The following is a 22,065-nucleotide window of genomic DNA, read 5'->3' on the forward strand; positions in this document are numbered from 1 at the left end:
CATCTACAGTATGACCGGTATAGACCGAAAATGGAAAACGACCCTTTTTTTCAAAAAAAGGAAACGGATACGTTTTTCAGAATATCTTCACCGTCATTTTCCACTATCAAACATTAAATTTGGTTGAAAACTGAGTTCAGTATAAAATTTGGAGAAATCAGTTGAAAATCGTGAAAATAAGGCGATTTTGGGAGGTTTTCGAGGTTTTGTGAAAAACTGAGGACCATATTCAAAAATCGGGTTGTGTACTATAGAAACAAAGAAGGTTTGACAAAAAATAATAATTTCTCCAGACGTCGCGACGAAGTCTTTTACAATAACCCTATTATCTCTTCTCTCATGGCATTTGAAAACCTCATACCACAGTTCATTCTGAGGCAAAACATATATTTTATAGCTTAAAATGTAGCTGACAACAAGGACTATAAGTTGTTCGTCTCAGTATTTTTGTGAAATGCATCCAGTTTTCTGAAAGAGTTCGAAAACATCTCAAGAATCTCAGTCCTTACGCGAGTTTGTACCGATTTTTGTAAAGTTTATACTGAATTCAGTTTTCAATTAAATTTAGAGTTTGATAGTGGAAAATGACGCTGAAGATATTCTGAATAAGATATCCGTTTCAGATTTTTGTATAAGTTGACTGCTTTTTGACCGTTTTCGATCAAAACTGACCATATATTAGCTGTCGTTTTATCTACTGTTCAGTATTATTTTCCTCTTTTTTTTGGATTTTCTAACATTATTGTTATTGTTCTTTTGATTTCTATTCTTAAAATCCTAATTTTTCTCTGGAAATATCAAAATCTGACAGTTTTCAATCAAACACCCTCAAATCCCAGTGAGAGAGTGAGAGACGTGCCTCCCTGTAGGAGACGCAGACCGCGTGCGAATAGAGAGGCGCTTTTCTCGTGCAGGAGGCAGTGACGGTGTAGAAATCCGTCACCGTGGAAAAGAGACACTTGTGATCTAGAAAAGATTTGAAATGTGTTTTTGTTATGGAAGACATACCAAGTTTTTTGTAGACGTTTTGTCACGGAAGGACAAAAACAACAATCAAAAGAAAAGGTACCGGTGGGGATCGAACCCTGGTTGTCAGATTGGCACCAAAAAGTCAAAAACAGAAAACAAAAAAGTTTGGCTACTAGTGGGGGTCGAACCTTGGTTGTTAGATTTGGACATAGGTGAAATATCCCGGGAAGTTTACTTCCCGGAACTATAAGTTTCGGGAAATTACCGGGAAATTTTCAGTCCTTGCGTCAGCTCATCAATATATCTGGCGACAAAAATATAGAGCAATGGACTAGAAGAGAACATCAATCGAGTGAAAACCTCCGCATTGATCACAAAGATACCAGTAAGCAGCATAACTGTGGCATGGATAGCAAGGTGAAGAGTGTGATCGCTTCGGATTGTGAGAATCCAAATGTTATTCCATCGTTTCTTCTCAAACACATCCTTCCATGCTGATCGGATAGCTAGAATCGTAAGAATAGCAGCAGGAAACATCATCAAGAAACAAGGAATCTTTCTAATTCTCCAATAACCAAATAATCCGACGTTCCAGTACTTGGCTTGGATATCCGTGTAATATTGACGAACCAATCCGAGAATTCTTGGTTTTCAACACCAAGTTGTCTTCTCCCACGCGTCGACGATCGTGATGATTTTCGGTGACATTCTGATATGTCTCTTCACATTTGCAACCAGCTCCTTCTGATGTGGATCAGCCTCACAGAACTCCTCAGCAACCGAATTGGCCATGATGACGTAGGGTCCGAAGAAAATGAAGAGCACGAAAAGACCGAGTAAGACGGTAAAAATGAAAAGAGTGCAACGAGAATGTTCAGGTTCACAGAAACTGTTGTGCATCCCAGCGGCGAAGTCCGAGTAGTCCACGACGGACGACGACATCTGCGAGAAGTGATTGGCCTGGTTCTGGAAAAATGACGAACTTTGAGAAAGAAACATAGGTTTTTTTCAATTAGTCAGCGATTTCTCTTTGCCAGCCCGGATTTTTTAAAAACACGCCTTCAATAATATAGCGGAAAATCTGTGATCGGTTCAAAAAAGAAAAATAGAAGAAACATTTACCAATAAATCTATCCGCCAACTTGAATGCTTCTGTTCTGATTCGTTCACCAGCGTAATTCGCGGCGATGAATTGGAGAATGATGATCCAAACACGCGAGAAGAAAAGTTGTCGGAAGCAGAAAACCAGAAGCACTCCCAGAACTTCCAATCGTATTTATCTCTTTTCTCTTCTTCCGTTCCCGATTCTGATGACGCTTCTTCGTCTTCATCGTCAGAAGATTGCACTTCTGATGTACTTTCTTCTTGTCGTCCAATCGGTCGTTCTGTGAAAAACGCCGTCTTTCTCGCAGAAAATGCATCATTGTCGATGGCTGTTGCATTGAAGAAAACATGACTTCCAGTGAATTTTCCGCAGAATTCCAAGCTTTCTGCAAGCTCCGCTGCGGATCCATACATTCCTAAAAACGAAAAAAACATGAATTATGAAAAAATTTAGGATAAAGTACTTACGAATTCGATGACCTGCGTATTTGATCAAATTCTTAGCAAGTAACCCCTCTTTTCCTTTAGAATTTCCATTCGGATAGTTTAATCTCATCTTCATAAAACTGATCCATTTTCATCTCTTTCAACAGCCTCTTATCACAATATTCCATAATCTTCCACATCGAATCACTAGATTCTGTTCCCACACAATGAATAGATTCGATTTTAAGTGGAATTTCACTTTTCTTCAAAACTTCGTCAAGTTTTTCTGTCAATTTTTCCGAGTCGCCATTCGTATCGATATGAAACTGTCCGATTGTGACGTTCTTCTGAAGACACATTTGTCGGAACCAGTCGATCGCTTCATCCATTGGATTCGAGTTTTCAATGAACACTTCCTCTCGAAAATCTTGACAAATTCGTGTACCAACCGTCTGATTATTCTTGAATTTCAGCGTTTTTTTTTGAACAATTGAATGATTTTCGTACAAAAGTGTCTGAAAATCAAGAAATTCCGACATTTTTCAGAAAAATTAACAGTTTTTCTCGTTCTCTTTGGTGAAAACACCTTCTTTCAGCGAAACAGTAAATAAAAATAAAAATTCTAGCTAGAAAATCGCTTAACACATTAAGGATAAAAAGCAAACCTTGTAATAAAATCACATTTCCCCACCAATAATTGCTGAATTTCCGGAGGTAAATCAGATAATTCGATGAATTTTTCGGTCATCTGAAATCTATTTTCGAAAATTTCTGAAATTGAAAATCTAAGATTAGAAAGTAACGCGTGAATTCAAAAAGGGAAAAATAGCAAGGAAACAACACCAAGTTTCTGGAAACAAAACAAAAAATCAACACTGATTGCTTCGAACAAACTTTTATTGAATCGCCCACTTGGAGCACAAAAAAAATAACAAAAACATAAGTGTCCACAAAAGAACACGAGTGGTCTACTGATTGTGAGAGAGTAGTAGTGAGAACAAGAACTTTCAATCCCAGAAAAAAAAAATCATAATCATAATTCTAATCGGATGCATACTCATTCGCGTCTGAATCACTGTCCGATCCAGAGGAAGAATCAGAGTCATCGCTTGTTTCGGAATCGGATTCATCTTCCATCCAGAAATTCGCCTTTTTGGTGTCTCCGATCTGAAGGACAACTCGATCTTCACTGACACGGAGGTAGACGGTCGGATGATTGGTGTTGATGAGTTCGTTGCGGTATTCTTTGCTGAAAATTGGAAATTTTGATAAATGTTCCTTGGAATTATAATTACTCACAATCTTTTTGTACTATCCGTCTCCTTGAATCCTGGCGGAATCGTTTCCAAATCCAAATTTCGTTTCTGCGAGTTTTCGATACAGAATGCCGATCCATCTTCTCTCCTCTTTGTGAATTTTTCGATGAGTTCGTAGACTAAATCGTCAGTGAAATTCTCGGATTTCAAAGAGATCACAGAAGCGTTGAGAGATAGAACGTCATCAACAGAGACATTGCAGAGGCAGTTGATCTGGAAATCAGGGAAGAGTTTTTAATTATCGCTGGAATTGAAAAAGTTGTAAAAACTCATAACTTATTAAATGAAAGTCAGCTTCCAATAAAATTCAAATTAATTCACAGAAAAGTATTTATGGATTTTCAAAGTTTGTCTATGTATGTTTGTGTACTATTATTGAAACAGTTGTCAATTTCTCACCTCAATCTTCTCCAAATTTTTGACAATTTCGTCCTGCTTTCCGAATAATTCGAAAATCTCATCTTCATCAAACTGTTCCACTTTCATCTCTTTAAACAGCCTCTTATCACAATACTCCATAACCTTCCACATCGAATCACTAGATTCTGTTCCCACACAATGAATAGATTCGATTTTAAGTGGAATTTCACTTTTCTTCAGAACTTCGTCGAGTTTTTCTGTCATTTGTTTCGGGTCGTCATTCGTATTGATGCAAAACTTTCCGATTGTGACGTTTTTCTGAAGACACATCTGTCTGAACCAGTCGACCGCTTCGCCCATGTAATCCGAGTTTTCAATATCCACTGCCTTTTGAATATTGGTCCAAATTAGTGTTCCGCCCGTCTCATTTTTCTGGAATCCTAGCATGTATTGGCGTTTGCACGGTAAGTTTATAAGCTCCACAACCACTGCTCCATTCCAAAGCTTCAGTCCTACTGATGGAATGTATAGTTTAGTGGAACCGACGACTTGATACATGAGAGAAGAGGAAGCGCGGAGTAGGCGTCTGGAAATTTCTGGTTGATGTAAAATTGGGAAAATAGGTGAAAACGAACGCTCCGGGACCTTTTTTTGAACAACTGACTGCCTTTTGGTATGAAAATGTTCGAAAATTAAGATTTTCAGTTATTTTTTGAATCAAAATCATCAATGAAATTCAATAATTGGCTGCAAAACGTGAGAAATGGAAAAATATCGAACCTTGTAACGAAATCACATTTCTCCACCAATAATCGCAGCATTTCCGGTGGTAAATCGGATAATTCAATGGAGTTTTCGGTCATCTGAAATCAGTCTTTTGCTTATCGAAGATTTGCTTTTGAAGAAAACAAAGAAGACTACATTCAGATATTTGTAATTAAACAGTTTTTAAAAAATCAAAAATTTTCGGAATTCCGAATAAACAATTGACAAATTGAATGAAAATCACAATTCTAGCTCAATTTTTCGAATAGAAACCAAGAAAAAGTTAGAGAAAAATAGTTTCTGATGATTCTATTCTATTGTCACCTCAGAAACCACACATTTCGAGTATGTTTACTGAAATTGAGAATTCAAAGATGGAAAAATAATAAGGAAAATACACCAAGTTTCTGGAGCTGAAAATCAACACTTATTGCTTCGAACAACATTTTATTGAATTGCCCACTTGGAGCACAAAAAAAATAAGGAAAACATAAATTGACAACAAAACAACAACAACTGTGGTTTACCGTAATGCGGAAAGACTGTTTGAAGGAGATTTCGATAGAGAACAGTTGTCAGAATAGGAATTTTCAATCCCACTACAAATCATTATCATATTAGTCGTCATCTTGATCGTCTTGATCGAATGTATCTTCATACGAGTCATCCGAATCGAAATCATCCTCATTCGCGTCAGAATCACTGTTCGAACCAGAGGAAGAATCAGAATCATCGCTTGTGTCGGAATCGGATTCATTCAAAACGATTACTCGATTCTCACTCCAGAAATGCACTTTTTTGGTGTATCCGATCTGAAGGGCAACTCGATCTTCACTGACACTGAGGTAGACGGTCGGGTGGTTGGTGTCAATGAGTTGGTTGCGGTAATCTTTGCTGAAAATTGAAATTTCTGATTAATTTCCATTGAATTCGCAATTACTCACAATCGATCTGTACTACCCGCCTCCTTGAATCCTGGCGGAATCATTTTCAACTCCAAATTTCGTTTTTGCAAGTTATCAATACAGAATGCACACCCATCTTCCCTTCTGTTTGTGAACTTTTCGATGAGTTTGTAGACCAAATCTTCAGTGAAATTCTCGGATCTCAAGTAGATCACAGATGCCTGGAGAGATAGAACGTCTTCATCGGAGGCATTGCAGAGAGAGTCGATCTGGAAATTCGGAAGAAATTGTTAAAGGAGGACTGAAGAACTCCTGGGAAAAAGGCGGGACCAAGCGCGCTGATAGGCTGCAAAATGCTAATTAGCAAGATTTCGCAACTGATTAGCCAGTCAGCGCGCTTGGCCCCGCCTTTTTCCGAGGAGTTTTTTTTCCCTCGGAATTTGTGGGGTCTCCTTCGCATCCCTGTGACAACTGTCAATTTCAAACCTCAATCTTCTCCAAATTTTTCACAGTTTCGTCCTGCTTTCCAAACAATTCGAAAATATCCCAAACAGAATACGTTCCCACTCTCATCTCTTTCAACACTCTCTTATCACAGAACCACATAATCTTCGACATCGCATCTACAGCTTCGTCTCCCAAACAATGAATCGATTTGATTTTTAATGGAATTTCACTTTTCCCCAGAACTTCGTAGAGTTTTTCTGTCAATTTTTTCGTCTTGTCGCTCGCATGGATCATAAACTTTCCGATAGTGACGTTTTTCTGAAGACACATCTGTCTGAACCAGTCGACCGCTTTTTCCGACGGATCCGAGTTTTCAATCTCCAATGGCTTTCGAAAAGTGGACTTAACTAGTGTTCCGCCCGTATTATTATTCTGGAATCCCCGAGTGTAACGCTCTTCGATCGGTTCGACTACAAGCTTCAAAATTATATCTCCATCCAAGAAGCCCATTGCTACTAAATCAAAGTATTGTGTAGTGGAATTGACGAGTTGATACATGAGAGAAGAGGAAGCGCGGAGTCGGTGTCTGCAATTTTCATTTGATGTTAAATTGGGAAATTATGAGAAAAACGAAAGCTCCGGGACCATTTTTTGAGGCCGTACCGAACGGGGAGAAATTAAGAGTGGAGAAACGAAAGCGGGGGAAATGGTGGCGCGGCGATTTTGGGGCAGTACTTGTGCAAAAACTGTGCGCAATGTTTAAGAATAAGTAATTTAAAAGTCAAATTCACAAATTTCGTGCTATGTACTGCCCGAAAATCGCCGCGCCGCCATTTCTCCCGGTTTCGCTTCTCTCACTCACTCGTTTATCCCCGTTCGGTACGGCCTCATTTTTTTTAATCAAAAAAATTGATGAAACTCAATAATGGCTGCAAAGCATAAGAATTGGAAAAATATCGAACCTTGTAACTAAATCACATTTTTCCACCAATAATTGCAGGATTTCCGGTGGTAAATCGGATAATTCAATGGAGTTTTCGGTCATCTGAAATAATTTGAGTCACTCACAGGGGTGCAAAAGAGACCCCACAAATTCCGAGGAAAAACAACTCCTGGGAAACGAACTCCTGGGAAAAAGGCGGGGCCAAGCGCGCTGATTGGCTAATCAGTTGCGCAATCTTGCTAATTAGCATTTTGCAGCCTATCAGCGCGCTTGGCCCTGCCTTTTTCCCAGGAGTTCGTTTCCCAGGAGATTTTTTCCTCGGAATTTGTGGGTCTCGTGCAAAGAGACTCCACCGATTCCGCGGAAGAAAAATTCAGTGGAAAAAAATTCAGTGGAAAATGGGCGGAGCCAAGCGCGCTGATTGGCTAATCAATTGCGCAAGCTTGCTAATTAGCATTTTGCAGCCAATCAGCGCGCTTGGCTCCGCCCATTTTCCACCGAATTTTTTTCCACTGAATTTTTCTTCCGCGGAATCGGTGGAGTCTCCGTGCAAAACGCAAGGTCACGTAAACGCGCTCCGTCTCACAGCGGTTGGCACGGTGCCAAAAAAGGACTTGGCTAAGTGCCAAGTTCAAGTTTAGCGTGTGTTTGTCGTATTTTTCAATGAAGAACGCGACGCCCACGCATCGCGACTCGGCCGGTACTGTCGAAAAAATAAAGTTTCGACAAGGATTTTCAAAAAAAAGTTCGCGCGCTGAAACGCGCAAGCGCACAAAGTTCTGGGCGGAGCTTAAACTGCAAGCTTAAATAAGCGGCGCGGTTCTAATTCCAGTTGTTTTTTCCAAATTAAGAACCGCGCCACTTGCAGTTTAAGCTCCACCCAGAACTTTATGCGCTTGCGCGTTTCAGCGCGCGACTTTTTTTTTGAAAATCCTTGTCGAAACTTTATTTTTTCGACAGTAAATTAACAACTTTTCGTTGCGGACCTTACGCCTCGCACCCCTGTGGTCACTTGACTTCTTCAAAACCTGGAAACGAACGAGAAAATTTTAAAAATTCGTGCCTGAGCTGTTGAACAGGTAAAAAATTCACAAAACAAGAAAATTGATTTTAAAAAGTTGTAAATTCACTAGTATCAATAAAAAATAAATCAAGTCAGACATTTAAAAACAATTGAAAAAAGTTATAATTATATTCACAGATTTCATATCATGCATAAGTGGGATTTGGTATTAAAAAATGAATTTTATTGATTGATTTGTTTAACTAACATCACTGTCACTACTCGATGAGCCGCTTGATAGTGTCACGTTCCTTCGTTTGGCCGCTTGACGGATTCTGAAAAAACTTGAATGATTTTTGGACATTTGAGATGGAATATTAGAATCTCGTCAAAGAATTTCCAGAATTCTCACTCACTTCTCTTTAATATCCTGCAACTTCATATTCGCCCATTTCTTCCCCATCGTCGACGTCTTCTCTCCAGAATCATCATCATCAGAAGACGTGGATTCGTCTGAATCCTCCGTCCAATCGACTCCTCTTCTCCTCGCTTCTCTCCTAATCCATTCTCGAATTTCAGCAGGTCTCATACAGGATATATCCACCTTTTTCTTCTCTAACTGAGCAGAAGGTTCTCTACTTTTCGATCTATCGTATCTCTCCAGTTTCGTTGTCGATTCCATTTCCAGTTTCTTCTCGAATCGTTCGTCTTCTGAATTGTCATCATCATCTGAGGAAGAGGAAGAAGACGTGGCATTCCACGTGTCTCTCCGATTTCGAGCGTTTGCTTGGAGCACTTTGAAGGTTTCAGTCAGAAGACGTCGCGCATCCATCGCCGATTTTCGACTGCGAGACTGAAATTTTGAATATATTATAAGCACAGCTCTTTCAACTGCGCTCAACCGAAATCTTCTTGAGAAATGTCTCATTTTCTCTGAGTCTCTCAATTTCGCACACTATTTTCTTCAGTTTCGGTAGAGCGCGGTTGTAAGATGTGATTTCCCCTTACCGTCGACATCTCTCCATCTGTATCTATCTCACTTTTAAACGGTGTCGTAATATCAGATAATCTCGACATATTACTTTTCCGTTCATTCATCAAATCCATCTTCGCTTTCAATCGTTTTCCATCAACCGACAGAATCATAAGGGGCTCATCGTCGAGTCCCGCCTCCGAATAGTTGTTTTGTCCCATCAATTCGCGAACTTTTATGTCGAGAGTGATGGGTCGGAGCACGCAAGAAACGCTATAAAACTTGTTTTAGCAAACGCGCTCCAGCGAAATCTGTTTATACCTCTGATCTACTATGAATCCATGAATCACAATATGAAGGAAAAAGTCGATTCGGCTGAAAGATCGATAAGAGAATCCACAGATCACTGTGTTCGTCGCGTATTCCTTTGGAAGGAAATAGTATTGTTGAGGAAGCATGTAGTCGTTCGGATCTCTAAAAAATTGCAATTTCAACGGGAGAAAGTATGAAAAACTTCTTTTTTCAATCATACCTTCCATTAAAAGTGTCCTCTCTTTGAATGGTATACTGTAGCGGTATATAATGACGAATATCGAACGAAGCGCGCATTTCCTGCTGAAGAGACAGCCATTCGAATGTCAAAAACTCCTCGGTGAACAGGAACTTGTGATGCTGCTCGATATGTCTCAAAGCGTGCATTCTCATTGTGATTTGTGTGATGAAAGTGAGTGCATGGATACGTGGACACAGACAACAACGCCATTTGAACTCGTCCCAAGGGAGATTCTGGAAAAAAGAAAGAATGATTCACTCGTTGTTCTGCTAAATCCATCAACCCCCTCACATTGAAATCCGTCTCTTCATTCAAATGAAACCATTCGAATTCGAAAAATCCGGGAAGATTTTCGATGATTTGGTGGAAATGAAACTGTTCCAGATGGGATATTGCGTATGCTCTCATTGTGATCGAATCTCCGAATACCATCGTTGGTTTCGTCTCGCAAATCGGACATTTCCAATGAAATTTCGATTTTAGTAGTCGAAATGCGCCGAGAGACCGCCCGCTTTTGAAGTTATTCCACCATCTCCGCGGTGGTTGCGCCGAAGCTGGTTAGAGTGGCTGAAAAATATTTTTTTCCATTTGGAGATTTTTGCAACAGAGGAAAACTATTTTTCACAGATAAACACCAAAACCCTTACTCTGAATTAGCTATTTTATTCAAAAACTTTCTTATTTTTTCCACTGAAACTCCTCACAATCTGTCGCCGGCAAACAAATTCCCCAGAAATTCGAGAATTCTTTTCCAGCGACAATTCGAAGTTCGATTATTGTTTTATCCATGGAAAATCTGATTTGATTGTTTTTGCCAGCTGAAATTTAATCATTTTGAAAGTCAAAACGTTATTTTTGATTAGCTCACGATGAATTGTTTTGAGATGAATCGGAATTTCATCCGGTTTTAATGGAATGCAGCAAGTTCGGCATTGTTTGATTTCGTTCTGGAACAAAATGCATATTAATTTTATTATCTGAAATTTCTTATTCACTTCATGACTATTTGCATGCTCAATATGACTTTTCTCGTCGTGTCCCACTAGTTTCGAACAATATCCGCAGACATGTAGTAGATTCAACTGAAATTTTCCATGTTTTCCGGCTAAGTTTTTGATATAATACCTGTTTTAAGCATTCTGCATCAATTCTCGAAGAATTCATACATGTTCTCTCTTTTTAGGTGCCATTTTTTGAGTTTTTCAGATGAATTTGGGAATTATTGGTTCAAAAATCTAAGCTACCCGCAAGCTACGTTTCTCTGCATTCTCCCCTCTCTAACGCGTAGCCATGGAGCGCGATTGCTGGTATCTCTCGTTGTCTGCGTCTTCTCCACGCATTTCATAGTGGTGGTCGCGATCCCGCTTTTTGTCGGTACATTGGTTTACTCTACCCCAAGCGCCTCGCTCTATCGGCATCGCTTCTTCGGCTTATTAGCTAAGATCAAAGTGTAGTATCTGTTCTTATCGTATTAACCTACGGTATACACTCGAATGAGTGTAATAAAGGTTATATGATTTTTGGAACCTAGGAAAGACTCGGGGCTTGCTCCGACTTTCCAAGGGTCGTCCTGGCGTTGCACTGTTGCCGGGCTCGGCCCAGTCCCCGTGGGGACAACAAAAAGTTAAAGTGTAAATCTGAAATTTCTGATACAGCAGGATGTGATCTCAACACGTCACCGACAGCTTGATTTCCAGTTTCTGGGTCAGTCGTCATTTACAATGTATCGGAGAAGGGAATGAATGAAAAGGGAAGGGAGACGCAGGTATACAGTGGAATCGTTCTTCTCCGAATAAATCCGGAATTCGTGTTCTTCTTCTTTTCTATTGATTTTCTTCTCTTCTATCGTTTGCGGCAGAAAAGAATAATAAGAACACAGGCTGACTTCTTCACACCTCTGGGAAATGTATCGATTGACGGAAGGAATTCAAATATTTAACATTGAGGTTCCAACTTTCAAACCTTAAAAAAAGCTGCAGCTAATCACTCCAAAACTGGAAAAAAACTGTACCTAATGTCAGAAATTATCGTGTTCCCAGTGATTTCAGTGAGTTTTTTGACTGTAGTAAAGGGAGAGCTAGTTTTTCAATCAGTTCTTGCAAATATTGTCAAGAAGCGGTGAGGACAATAATAACTGGTGACTAAGATTTTTTTTCTGTGTAAACTCGTTCAGAGCCCTGATTGACTAAAACGGTCTAAAAACCCAAGAAAAGGTAAAAATCCGTAACGAGAATAACGGAGCACCTAACCGAGCACCTAGTCGCCAAAGGAAAAATTGATAGCAGCTATCCACGCTCATACCAAATGAGCAAAACAGGGATCGACTCAGCAACTCAATAAGAAAACATATTTAGGTTTTCAAAAACTGATGATTAGGTTTTTATAGGTTCTCTTTCTTGTTGTATTTTTAGATTTAGTACCCCGACTTGGAAAAATCGCTTGGGAAGTCTATTCCATGCAAGCCTATGCGTACTTACCCTGCATAATGTGGTTTGCTGGTAAATTGACTCAGGTGTCAATCCCTTGCAGAACCTATGCGAATTTTTAAATTTAACCATCAAAATGGTCTCCATATTTGCAGTTTGCTAGTATCTAGACTAGTCTCCGCAATCCTATGGGTACTTACCCTGCATATTGTGGTTTAATGGTTTATTGACTGAAAAGCCAATCCCCCTGGAAACCTATGCGTAATTGTCTGCATATTTGCGGTTTGCTGGTTTATTGACTTCTCAAATGAACCTTTCGGGGTCGATCCCAACAAAAACTAATAGCGCGGCTAAAGAAAGAACTTTTGAAAACCCAATAATCATTTTTCAAAATCTGCAAAGAAAAAGGAAACTTATCAAATAGAAGGCGGTGGGAGAGAGACATCATCGCTGGTCAATTTGAGAATTCAGGCGAGAGTTGTTTCCGTTCGATAAGATCGAACAGCTGGTGTTCCCGAAACGAATTGCACGCATGAAAAGTTGAAAGCAGGTATTGCCAATGGCTCCGAAAACTCTGAAAATGAGAACTCAAGTTTCACTATAACTCTCGTCGGCAGATTAAGAAAAAGAGTAGTTAGGGTTTCAAAGGTCCTCTTTCTTGTTGTATTTTTTTATTCTGTTCGCATTTACCCCGACTTGGGAGGGTCGCTCGTGAAGTCTATTCCCTGCAATCCTATGCGTATCTATTGGTCTCCATATTTGAGGTTCGCTGGTTTATAGACGAAATAGACTATTCCATACAAGCCTATGGGAACCCTCCATAATATGGTTCACTGGTTCATTGACTACAGAGTCAATCCCCTGTAAGCCTATGGGCATCTAATGGTCTCCATATTTGCGGTTTACTAGTATCTATACTAGTCCCAGCAAGTCTATGGGTACTTACCCTGCATATTGTGGTTTACTGGTTCATTGACTGAAAAGCCAATCCCCTGAAAACCTATGCGTATGTCTGCGTATTTGCGGTTTGCTGGTTTATAGACTGACAAGCAAACCTTCCAAGTCGGGGTGAATCCCAACAAAGGAGAGTAGTGCGCAGTAAAAGAAAGGACCTATGAAAACCTAATCATCCACTTTCAAAATCTGCTTATAAGAAAAACTTATCTGAAAGGAGACGATGGAAGAGAGACGTCGTCATCGCTGGTCGAATTGAAAACTCGAACTGACGAGAGTTGTTTTCGATCGATAAGGTCGAGTGTATTCAGTCGGTCAGGTCACGTCAATATTCATCATAGTTTTTATGTTTTATCACGAAAAATAAAAGATTCCCCGAAAGTGACATATTCACAAAATGAAGAAAAACACATTTTTTGTAGCTAAAAAAGTCAATTTTCCACGTGAAGATCTTTATCAGAATGCTATAAATAACGACCGATTGTTCATAAATCAGTTATTTTACATCGAAAACTTTGATTTTTCACAACGAGAACTTCTGACCAAAAGAAGGAAACCAAAAGATGTCCTCGTAAGTTATCGATCCTTGGCGCCAAATTAACTGGAGAACACTTCGTTGTTTCAGAAAAGAAAAGAAAACAAAGAAGCATCACCACCATCATCACCATAAAAAAGCATCGGTTGTCCCTCCGAAAAATTCAAAAAAGCGGCACAACCATAAGAAAAAAGGGACAAAAAAGGAGAGATCGAGCACAAAGTTGCATGGAACCGCATCGAATGGAAGCCTCCGTAAACTCAAAAAACAAATCTCAACTGATGACGTTTCCACGGATGGAACCCCTTTTCTTCCAACGATTACTGTATCCGACACTGCTGTAAACCTGTTTTCCGAGGTACCTTCGGCTCCAACTAAACTCACAGCGACAGCTAAAGTGATGACACCAACTGCAATGTCTCCAACTCCAACTGCTGTTCCAATCATGGCTCCTCCTCCAGTTCTTGTGACTCCGCCTACTGTCCAAACGGTCACGACACCTGTCAAGTGGAAGGCTGAGGATGTGGCACTGGGATACATTGAAAAAATGGGTAAGCCTCGTAATTCGACTCCATGAGGATTTTGAATTTTCAGATGCCGCCATGGCCCGTCTGGAATACATCGAAGCATGTTCCTCCACAAAGCCTCTCGTCGAGAAAGATTGTCTCCTCTGGAAGAAGAATCTCCATAAAAACCAAACGGACGCCTATCCGTGTCTCGACTCAACCATCGTCAAGATTCCCAACCAACCGGATGATTATGTGAACATGTCAACAATCACTGTTCCACATTGTCGTTATCCAATTCTGATGGGTCAGATGCCGAAGAGAGGTTTCGAGGAAGAGTTTTGGAGGGCTGTATTCAATGAGTCAGTGGTTATGATGTATGTTCTGATGGGTGCAGAAGATGAGAAGAATGACTTCTTTCCGACGACTACGGGAGCTTATATCTATTATGGGAGCATGTTTGTCAATATTAGAAAGGTTAGTTAGGGCTCCGTATCCATCAACAACGTTTTGAGTCGCTACTCAGCAAAATTGAGGCGAAGGGCTGCACAAATCGAGACCAGACCCTGCGAATTCCGTGGAAGAAATTTTCCGTGGAAAATGGGCGGAGTCTGTTTTGCAACGTCGCCGCGCAGTTTTTTTTCCAAATTACACTTTAGGCCAGCTACCGCGCCCGATCCCGCATCCTCCAAAACTACAGTACCTCAAACTTTCAGGTAGAAAAAATGGATGAGGAACGTACGGCCTACACAATCGAAGCTCTTCCGAATGGACTCTCCAACTCGAATATGATAAACGTCTATGTGCACACAGGTTGGGAGCCATTCGGTGTTCCAGTCAAGTATGCAAACACGACTCGTTCCGTCGTCGACGTCATGAACTTTGTGAAGACATCGAATGGAAGCGAGAAGATGATGGTTGTATCGAAGAATGGATGTGGACGAGCTGGCTATTTCCTCTCGTTGGGCGCCTCGTTCTGCTGTTTGAATGATGGTTCGGAGCCACGGATGGGCGAAATTGTGAAGGCGTTGAGAGTTCAGAGACCGAATTCTGTGGATAGTATGAAACAATATGCATCACTCTATCTATGTCTTCTTTACTACATCAAGGTGAGTAAAGAGGGTAGATCAAATTGAGATTATTGATTGATTTCTTTCAGAAGAAGGTCTCGATCCCCGACCGATTGAAACAGAAAGTGGAGGAAGTCACAAAGGAGTTTGAGGGTCTCATTCGTCAGGATGTATCAATCGCTTATTAGTCTCTTGTCTCTTATGGAATGAATTGTTTCTGGAGTTTGTGTGAACTTTCTTGTAAATCAAATCTGACAAGCTCTTCTATTTTATGAAATATGCGCCTTTAAAGATTCTAACCTACGAGAGGTGAGAGAGCGCAGAGAGCTAGAATGTCTCGCTGTCTGCACCCTCCTCCTCTCTGATGATCTCGGCCTCTCGACCACTTGGCCACTCCAAGGATTATAGAAATGTGGAAATCCATTCATCAAACGTTTTGAAAATTGGGAGTTCTGATCTGCTCTCCCATTCTCTATCCAAAGTTTTTGACAAATCATAGCTCGAAATCGAAAAGAGCTATCAAAAAATTGTTAACTATAAATCAGATCAATATAAAATTTTACATATTTTACTAGTTGACAACCTTTTCATAGCTCTTCACGCTATTGAGATATGCGTATTTGAAGATGGGGTGCCCTAGAGGAGGGAGAAGGAGAGAACGCAGAGAAGCTGAAGTGTCTCGCTGTCTGCACACTCCTGTTATTTTCATTTCTGTAAATTTAACCAACCACTCCGGGAAGTATCGACAACCTTTGATTGCAATTATCCAAAACTTTGTAAGTTCAGAGAGAAAGATCTGAGCACTCTCTCAGTTGCTATCCAAATGTTTGACGAATCATATCTCAATATCGAAAAGAGATATCAAAAAATTTTTAACCACAAAAACGATCAGTATAAAATTCTACATATTTTACTAGTTGACAACTTTTTGATATCTTTTCACGTTATTGAGACACGCGTCTCTGAAGACAGACGAGAGAGGGAGTGGGTGCAGAGAAGCGAGAGTGTCTGACTTCTCTGCGTCCTCTCTCTTTTTCCATAGAAACGTTGCATCAAATCCAATACTTTATTCTATACATTTTTACCAAGAAAATCAGTCAGCAGTTGTCTTTTTCTATTTATTTCGTTCGAATCTTGTTCGAATTTTGTTCAGTTGGTGAACTGATCGAAATGGATCATACAGATGGGAGAGCTCGATTTCGGAGCCTTCAAGAGAACATCTCGAATCATCATAACAATTCCATGCATTGTTGGGCGACGAGTCGGGTTGGGGTGCGTGGCACGGGAGATCAGACGACGCATTTCGGTCAGGGATTCCGGCGATCCTGAAGGCAAGCGAGGTTGATTGGTTAGCGGTAAAGCGCATTTACATTAGCAAGTGTGCTCCTTACTAGGGAAAGTCATGGAGTCAGTCTGGAGATATGGAACGCGACCTATATCATTGGAAAGCTGAAATCTCGCTGCTTCCAAATATATATTCAGTTTTTGCCCTCAATGCCTAGTATTCGAGAAAAACGAGGTCAAAGTTTGGACCCTTGGCAAGTCATTACCTTCCTGACATGTGAAACATATCGGCAGCGTGGTGAAGCGGCAAAGTTTGACCTCGTTTTTCTCGAATACTAGGCCTCGAGGGCAAAAACTGAATATATATTTGGAATGTTTTCCCAGCTTTTCAATGACATAGACCACGTCCCATATCTCCAAACTGACTCCATGACCTTCCTTGGTTAGCAAACGATCAAATCTACCAACCCTCATTCGATTCACTATACGACTTGAACAGATCCGGCTTCAGAATCTGCTCGAAAAGACGTCCCAAATTAAAAACTCCGCTCTCCTTCGTCAATTTTCTAGTGAATGCAACCTCAGGAGCAGTTGAATCATAGTCGACAACCGACACAGAGTTGTCGGATTTTCTGAAAATAATTTAAAAATTTCTATGAGAAATTCTGTATCAGGTACCCCTCGCAAATCAATCCGCTGGCTCCATTAAAAACAAGTACATAATACTTGATGTCCTCGTTCGTGAGTCCGACGAAATCCACGTAGAAATGCTCTAGCTGAGATGCTCCGTGGTAGATGTCAGCATGGTGAAGTTCTGAGAGAACACGGACGGCCGACGAGCAAATCTGGAAGAGTAGTAGATTAGATTTTTAGAGCAGCAGAAAGAGAGAGAGGGAGCAGAGAAGTCAGAGACTCTCGCTTCTCTGCACCCTCTCCCTCTCTTGTCTATCTTCAGGGACACATATCTCAATAATGTGAAGAGCTATCAAAAAGTGGTCAACTAGTCAAATATGTAGAATTGTATACTGATCTGATTTATAGTTGACAATTTTTTGCTAGCTCTTCTCGATTTCGAGATATGATCAGTCAAAAACTTTAGATAGCATCTGAGAGATCACGGCCTCCTGCAGAGGCCCTCTCAAAGTACTGCGCGCAGTGCATTGAGAGGGCCTCCGCTGGAGGCCGTGAGAGATCGGTTTTCCCCGGTATAGTCTTACCTTGATCCGTTGAGTCAAGTCAAGCCGATTCTGATGGAAGAACAAGAAATCCTCGAGATTACAGCCGACTTCCAACTTGTTGTTTCTACGAAATCTTTATTGGTAACAAACGCGCTCTAATGAGAATCGTTCTAAAACTCACTCATAGATCAAAGTGGGCGGGTTCATAATCGCTCCAATTGGAATACGAATCGGAAGATTCTTCCCGCGAAGACTTTTCGCATTGACGCCTCTCTGTATTTCCCGAGTACGGGAGCATAAAGGCCACATTAATTTTTCAGAATTTTGTAGACCACGTGAGGTCAGGGAGGTTTTTTTCTCACCGCGTGTTTCCCACTTTCTTGTTCATTACCAATTATTCCGCTTGCCATGGAATATGAATTCCAACGAAGGGACGCCCAGAAGCTTGCTCTCACCCCGCGCCTTGGGTTAGGACCCTGGAAGTAGCGATTACCTTAAAACATGGACACCCTGGAGCTTGCTCTCGCTCCGCCCCTAGGTTCAGCACCCTGGAAGTAGTGATTACCTTAAAACTGGGACGCCCAGAAGCTTGCTCTCGGTCCGCCTCTTGGCTCACGACCCCCGGAAGTAGCGATTAACTTTAAATAGGGACCCTCGGAAGCTTTCTCTTCCCTCCTACTCTCTTTTTATCTATTTGTATACCTCAATTTGGAGACCTCAATAACCGCTCGCACAAAATTTTGCTTCAAATCTAACAGCGGGATAACTGAAAACTCAGGTTTGGTATCGGGAACATTTTCTATCACGTAAAATTCTTGGAAATGAAAAAATGTATTCGAAAAGTGTTTTTCGGGGCTCACGTATATAATTTTAATTATAATTTTTATTTCAAAACTTGGCCGTTATGCTCCCGTACTCGGGAATTACGGGTGCGCGAATTGACCAGTTTTTCGAAGAACGTTTTCAGCTCAGTGGGATTCTGACCACCTCCTGGAATCTCCTCGAAAACTGCCTCCTTGATTTTTCCATCGGAAAATTTCATCTCGCCGATGTAGATCTGAAAAATTGAAAATTTCTCAATAGAGCGCATTTGCCACACATACCGGAGACGTCGTGTCCTGCGAGAGTTTTCTCTGAACTTTCACCGATTTTCCAGTCTGAAGAATGTTATGCATCGCAGTGACCTGAGGTCCCAACAAACGATTCATCGTCAACTTCTCCTCCAAAACTCCACTGAGAATGTCCATCTGAAATTGATAAGTTATGAAAATGCGCCCCATTGATGAATGACTCTGCTCACATTCTCATGTTTCAATTGGTAGATCAGCTGAGCAAGAGTGTCCGCACGCGCGAATATCAATCCAGGAATTCCGACCTCTTTTCTGAAAATTGGACATGTTTGATTTTCAAAAGGATGTTACGGGTGTTCGATTTTTGCAAACTTTTTCGAAAATTGTAGATTACTTTATGAGCTTCATCTTTGTAGTTGACAACTTTTTTGTACGGACACTCCCTAGAGAGTTATGGACATTTTAAGATGACAGCTCAAAAATCACTCTTTTTTGCACTGGACGATTTGAGGGAAAAATTACTTTGTCGATATGTAACTCTCTAGAGAGTGCTTGTACAAAAAAGTGGTCAACTACAAAAATGAAGCTCTACATTTGTTCAGTATGGTTTATACATAATTTTCTTTTGTGGGACAATCAGTGATACCGTAAAACCCTCTCAAAGTTGGTCTTTTTCATCTGAAAAAGCCCAAAACACTGCACGGTAGTGTAGTAGTTTTTAAGGCGCGAATCTCAAAAACTATTTTGGTTATTAAAAAAAGTAACTGTGAAAATAAAGAGTATGATTTTTGCACATTTCATCAGTTAGAAACTTTTTTCCAGCTCTTTTAGTTTTTGAGTTATTAACCCTCAAAGTAAGTCACTCACTCAAAATCTTCGACACGAAGATTCACCACACGAACTCCTCCTTTTTTATCCTTTTTATTTGCGACAATCGACAAATAGAATGCTCCATCAATTGTTCTTGAAATACAAAAATCTCCTGGATTTTTGAGAACAAAAGTCTCGACAAAGGGTACGGTAACATTGTAAAATACGGCATCCTTAATTTCAGACTCATCCTCCATCGATCTCTTTGTAATTTCGAATTCCGCTTTCGATTCGACCAACGTCATCATTGCTTTGAATCAATCGATTTTTTATGGGACGAGACGGTGACGAGATCAAAATATTGTTTGACCAGTGAGGGATATTTGGAATAAAGTTTTTTCCGTGTTTTGGTTGGAAATTAGTTTTTTCACGGAACATTCTAGAAGAACTCGGGAGATTTGGGAGGTCACGTGAAAATGAGAGATGCTGGAATGTCCACGCTGTTAGAAAAAAATTTAAAAGTTACGGTAGCTTGTATTACTGTAGCTCTCTTCTTTGCTGCCCTCTCATCATCCCTCATTGTCAGTCACTCAGTTTCAGAAAGGCATATCTCATTTTCTAGAATAGCTATCAAAAAGTTGCTAACTACAAAAATAATCAGCATAAAATTTTGCGCATTTTGTTAATTGACAAATTTTTGATAGCTCTTCAGGTTTTTGAGATATGAATCTTGGAAAAGAAGTGATTTTTTAATGTCAGAGGGCTACAGTATCCCCGTTCATTTCGTACCGGGGGTGACGGGTTGACACCGCGCACTAAACTCTTTTTGTTTTTTTTTGCATCGGGCTACAGTAAGAGCAATCAAAGAAAGCCATAACTTTCTAGGTTTATGGCTGGTTTTTATTACTATACACATTTTATTTCGCCTTTTCTCAATCTCGCCACGTCATGCTACTTAACTCATCCATCCACGATTCGAGAAAAAAAAATCCACGTCACTCGGATTAGCACATAAATTTCATGTGATTGACACTTTTGGTGGAGTGGAATAAATGGAAAAAGCAGAGGAAATTGAAGGGAAGTGCTTTTTTTAAGGGAACAGGGGGGAAACGAGAAAATGGAACTCTTGATGGCTATACATACTTCAACGAAGAAGATAGAGAGGGACTAGGAGTCGTAAAGAAGCTAGAGTGTCTCGTTGTCTGCACCCTCCTCCTCTCTCAGTGCATGTCTTCAAAGGCGCATATCTCGAGAACGTGAAGCGCTAGAAAAAAGTTGTCAATTAAAACAATTATCAGCATGAAATTTTGCACATTTTGTTAATTGGTAACCTTTTGATAGCATTTCAAAGTTTCGAAATGTGTGCCTTGAAAGTAACAGCAAGTGGGAGAGACAGAGAAAGAAGTTGATGTCAGTAGAAATTTAGGGCTTTCTTTGATTGCTCGGGCTTTCTGGGGTACTGTAGCTCGACGCAAAAAAACAAAAAGAGTTTGGGCAATCCCGGAAACTAACCGGAGACCCAATGTGCTCTAAGTCTACGCTTACCGCCTGCGCCATGAGGACGTAAAGTCGCCGCTTTTCCCCGGGGTGGTGACAAACGGGGTTATCGCCTCTAATTTGATCCCTGAGATGTCAGTATTTCACGTATATTTTTGATGTTGAGCTCCGGCGGAGCCTAACTAGCCACGACCATCTGTTCCATGTCAACAATAGGTTGGTTTCTTTTGCTCATTTTTCAAAACTTTTTTTCCTTTTCCTCGAAATGCCAAAACAACACAATTTCTCCTCTTTTTTCTCCCAGTACGACACATAAAATTTATGACTTTACAAGCTCAGAGCTTTGAGAAAAAAGAAGAAAGTGCTCCTTGCAAAAAAAGTATATGATTTCTTTCTTTTTCCCACCAAAAGTAGTGACGGGATTATTGAATTTTTGGGCGGTCCACTCTTTTTTCTTCTTCGGAGCCACCGGAAAACAAAAGATCTATCATCTAACTCTGATCACACTCCCTGCTTTCTTTCCTTTTTTCCCAATTTTCTTATTTTTTGTTTTCCGAATTTTCCCTTGGGAAACATTGAAAAGATTCAAAGATTTTCGAAATTTTTTGATGAAAAAGCTATTCTGAGAAGGAGAAAAAGAAGAAGATGTTCTCGAATGAACGACTCCCTTGTCGATTATGAAAAACGTTTTTGATCTACTCTGGAAATGGGTTACTGTAGTGCGATCTGGACTCTGATTTCAAAATTCTGATGTCCGGGTTCTGAATTTTCGAGTTTGGGATTCTAGATTCTCAATTCCGTCTGATAACGGAAAATATGAAGTTTGCTCTTCATAATTAACTTCCTCTGTCATCGGCTCATCGAAACATTTCTCAAAATCAACAATTAAAATTTCAGAATTCGAGAAAATAGGAGCCTTCTTCCTTCTTCTTCTTTTTTCCAAACATCATTTCCTATTTTTCCTGCAAAGT

The 22,065-nt window shown here is 40.3% G+C and overlaps 8 protein-coding genes across 8 annotated transcripts; 1 reads left to right on the top strand and 7 right to left on the bottom strand.

The window, feature by feature from the left end:
- Positions 1–1,230: 1,230 nt before the first annotated feature.
- GCK72_002800 (uncharacterized protein) lies at positions 1,231–1,506 on the bottom strand (the record flags this gene model as incomplete). The annotated part of the gene is made up of 1 exon (XM_053723615.1): positions 1,231–1,506. One exon carries the CDS (start codon positions 1,504–1,506, stop codon positions 1,231–1,233), a length of 276 nt encoding a protein of 91 aa, XP_053592260.1.
- Positions 1,507–1,620: 114 nt separating this feature from the next.
- GCK72_002801 (uncharacterized protein) lies at positions 1,621–2,487 on the bottom strand (the record flags this gene model as incomplete). Its single annotated transcript, XM_053723616.1, has 2 exons — positions 1,621–1,935; positions 2,092–2,487. 2 exons carry the CDS (start codon positions 2,485–2,487, stop codon positions 1,621–1,623), a joined length of 711 nt encoding a protein of 236 aa, XP_053592261.1.
- A 110-nt stretch (positions 2,488–2,597) lies between these two features.
- Positions 2,598–2,888, bottom strand: GCK72_002802 (uncharacterized protein; the record flags this gene model as incomplete). The annotated part of the gene is made up of 1 exon (XM_053723617.1): positions 2,598–2,888. One exon carries the CDS (start codon positions 2,886–2,888, stop codon positions 2,598–2,600), a length of 291 nt encoding a protein of 96 aa, XP_053592262.1.
- A 652-nt stretch (positions 2,889–3,540) lies between these two features.
- Positions 3,541–5,038, bottom strand: GCK72_002803 (uncharacterized protein; the record flags this gene model as incomplete). Its single annotated transcript, XM_053723618.1, has 4 exons — positions 3,541–3,748; positions 3,799–4,028; positions 4,215–4,761; positions 4,956–5,038. 4 exons carry the CDS (start codon positions 5,036–5,038, stop codon positions 3,541–3,543), a joined length of 1,068 nt encoding a protein of 355 aa, XP_053592263.1.
- A 519-nt stretch (positions 5,039–5,557) lies between these two features.
- Positions 5,558–10,196, bottom strand: GCK72_002804 (uncharacterized protein; the record flags this gene model as incomplete). The annotated part of the gene is made up of 10 exons (XM_053723619.1): positions 5,558–5,834; positions 5,885–6,114; positions 6,332–6,878; positions 7,255–7,337; positions 8,507–8,573; positions 8,655–9,091; positions 9,247–9,484; positions 9,533–9,685; positions 9,744–9,997; positions 10,056–10,196. 10 exons carry the CDS (start codon positions 10,194–10,196, stop codon positions 5,558–5,560), a joined length of 2,427 nt encoding a protein of 808 aa, XP_053592264.1.
- A 246-nt stretch (positions 10,197–10,442) lies between these two features.
- Positions 10,443–10,928, bottom strand: GCK72_002805 (uncharacterized protein; the record flags this gene model as incomplete). Its single annotated transcript, XM_053723620.1, has 4 exons — positions 10,443–10,582; positions 10,633–10,711; positions 10,760–10,846; positions 10,890–10,928. 4 exons carry the CDS (start codon positions 10,926–10,928, stop codon positions 10,443–10,445), a joined length of 345 nt encoding a protein of 114 aa, XP_053592265.1.
- Positions 10,929–13,707: 2,779 nt separating this feature from the next.
- Positions 13,708–15,443, top strand: GCK72_002806 (uncharacterized protein; the record flags this gene model as incomplete). Its single annotated transcript, XM_053723621.1, has 5 exons — positions 13,708–13,715; positions 13,770–14,230; positions 14,274–14,662; positions 14,902–15,294; positions 15,345–15,443. The coding sequence occupies 5 exons, from the start codon at positions 13,708–13,710 to the stop codon at positions 15,441–15,443; spliced, it is 1,350 nt and encodes a 449-aa protein (XP_053592266.1).
- A 961-nt stretch (positions 15,444–16,404) lies between these two features.
- GCK72_002807 (uncharacterized protein) lies at positions 16,405–19,905 on the bottom strand (the record flags this gene model as incomplete). The annotated part of the gene is made up of 9 exons (XM_053723622.1): positions 16,405–16,580; positions 17,008–17,171; positions 17,218–17,384; positions 17,757–17,850; positions 17,899–17,990; positions 18,634–18,774; positions 18,821–18,964; positions 19,018–19,099; positions 19,655–19,905. The coding sequence occupies 9 exons, from the start codon at positions 19,903–19,905 to the stop codon at positions 16,405–16,407; spliced, it is 1,311 nt and encodes a 436-aa protein (XP_053592267.1).
- Positions 19,906–22,065: the final 2,160 nt, after the last annotated feature.

This window comes from Caenorhabditis remanei, chromosome I, assembly GCF_010183535.1.
Source record: "Caenorhabditis remanei strain PX506 chromosome I, whole genome shotgun sequence".
Taxonomy (NCBI): Eukaryota; Metazoa; Nematoda; class Chromadorea; order Rhabditida; family Rhabditidae; genus Caenorhabditis; species Caenorhabditis remanei.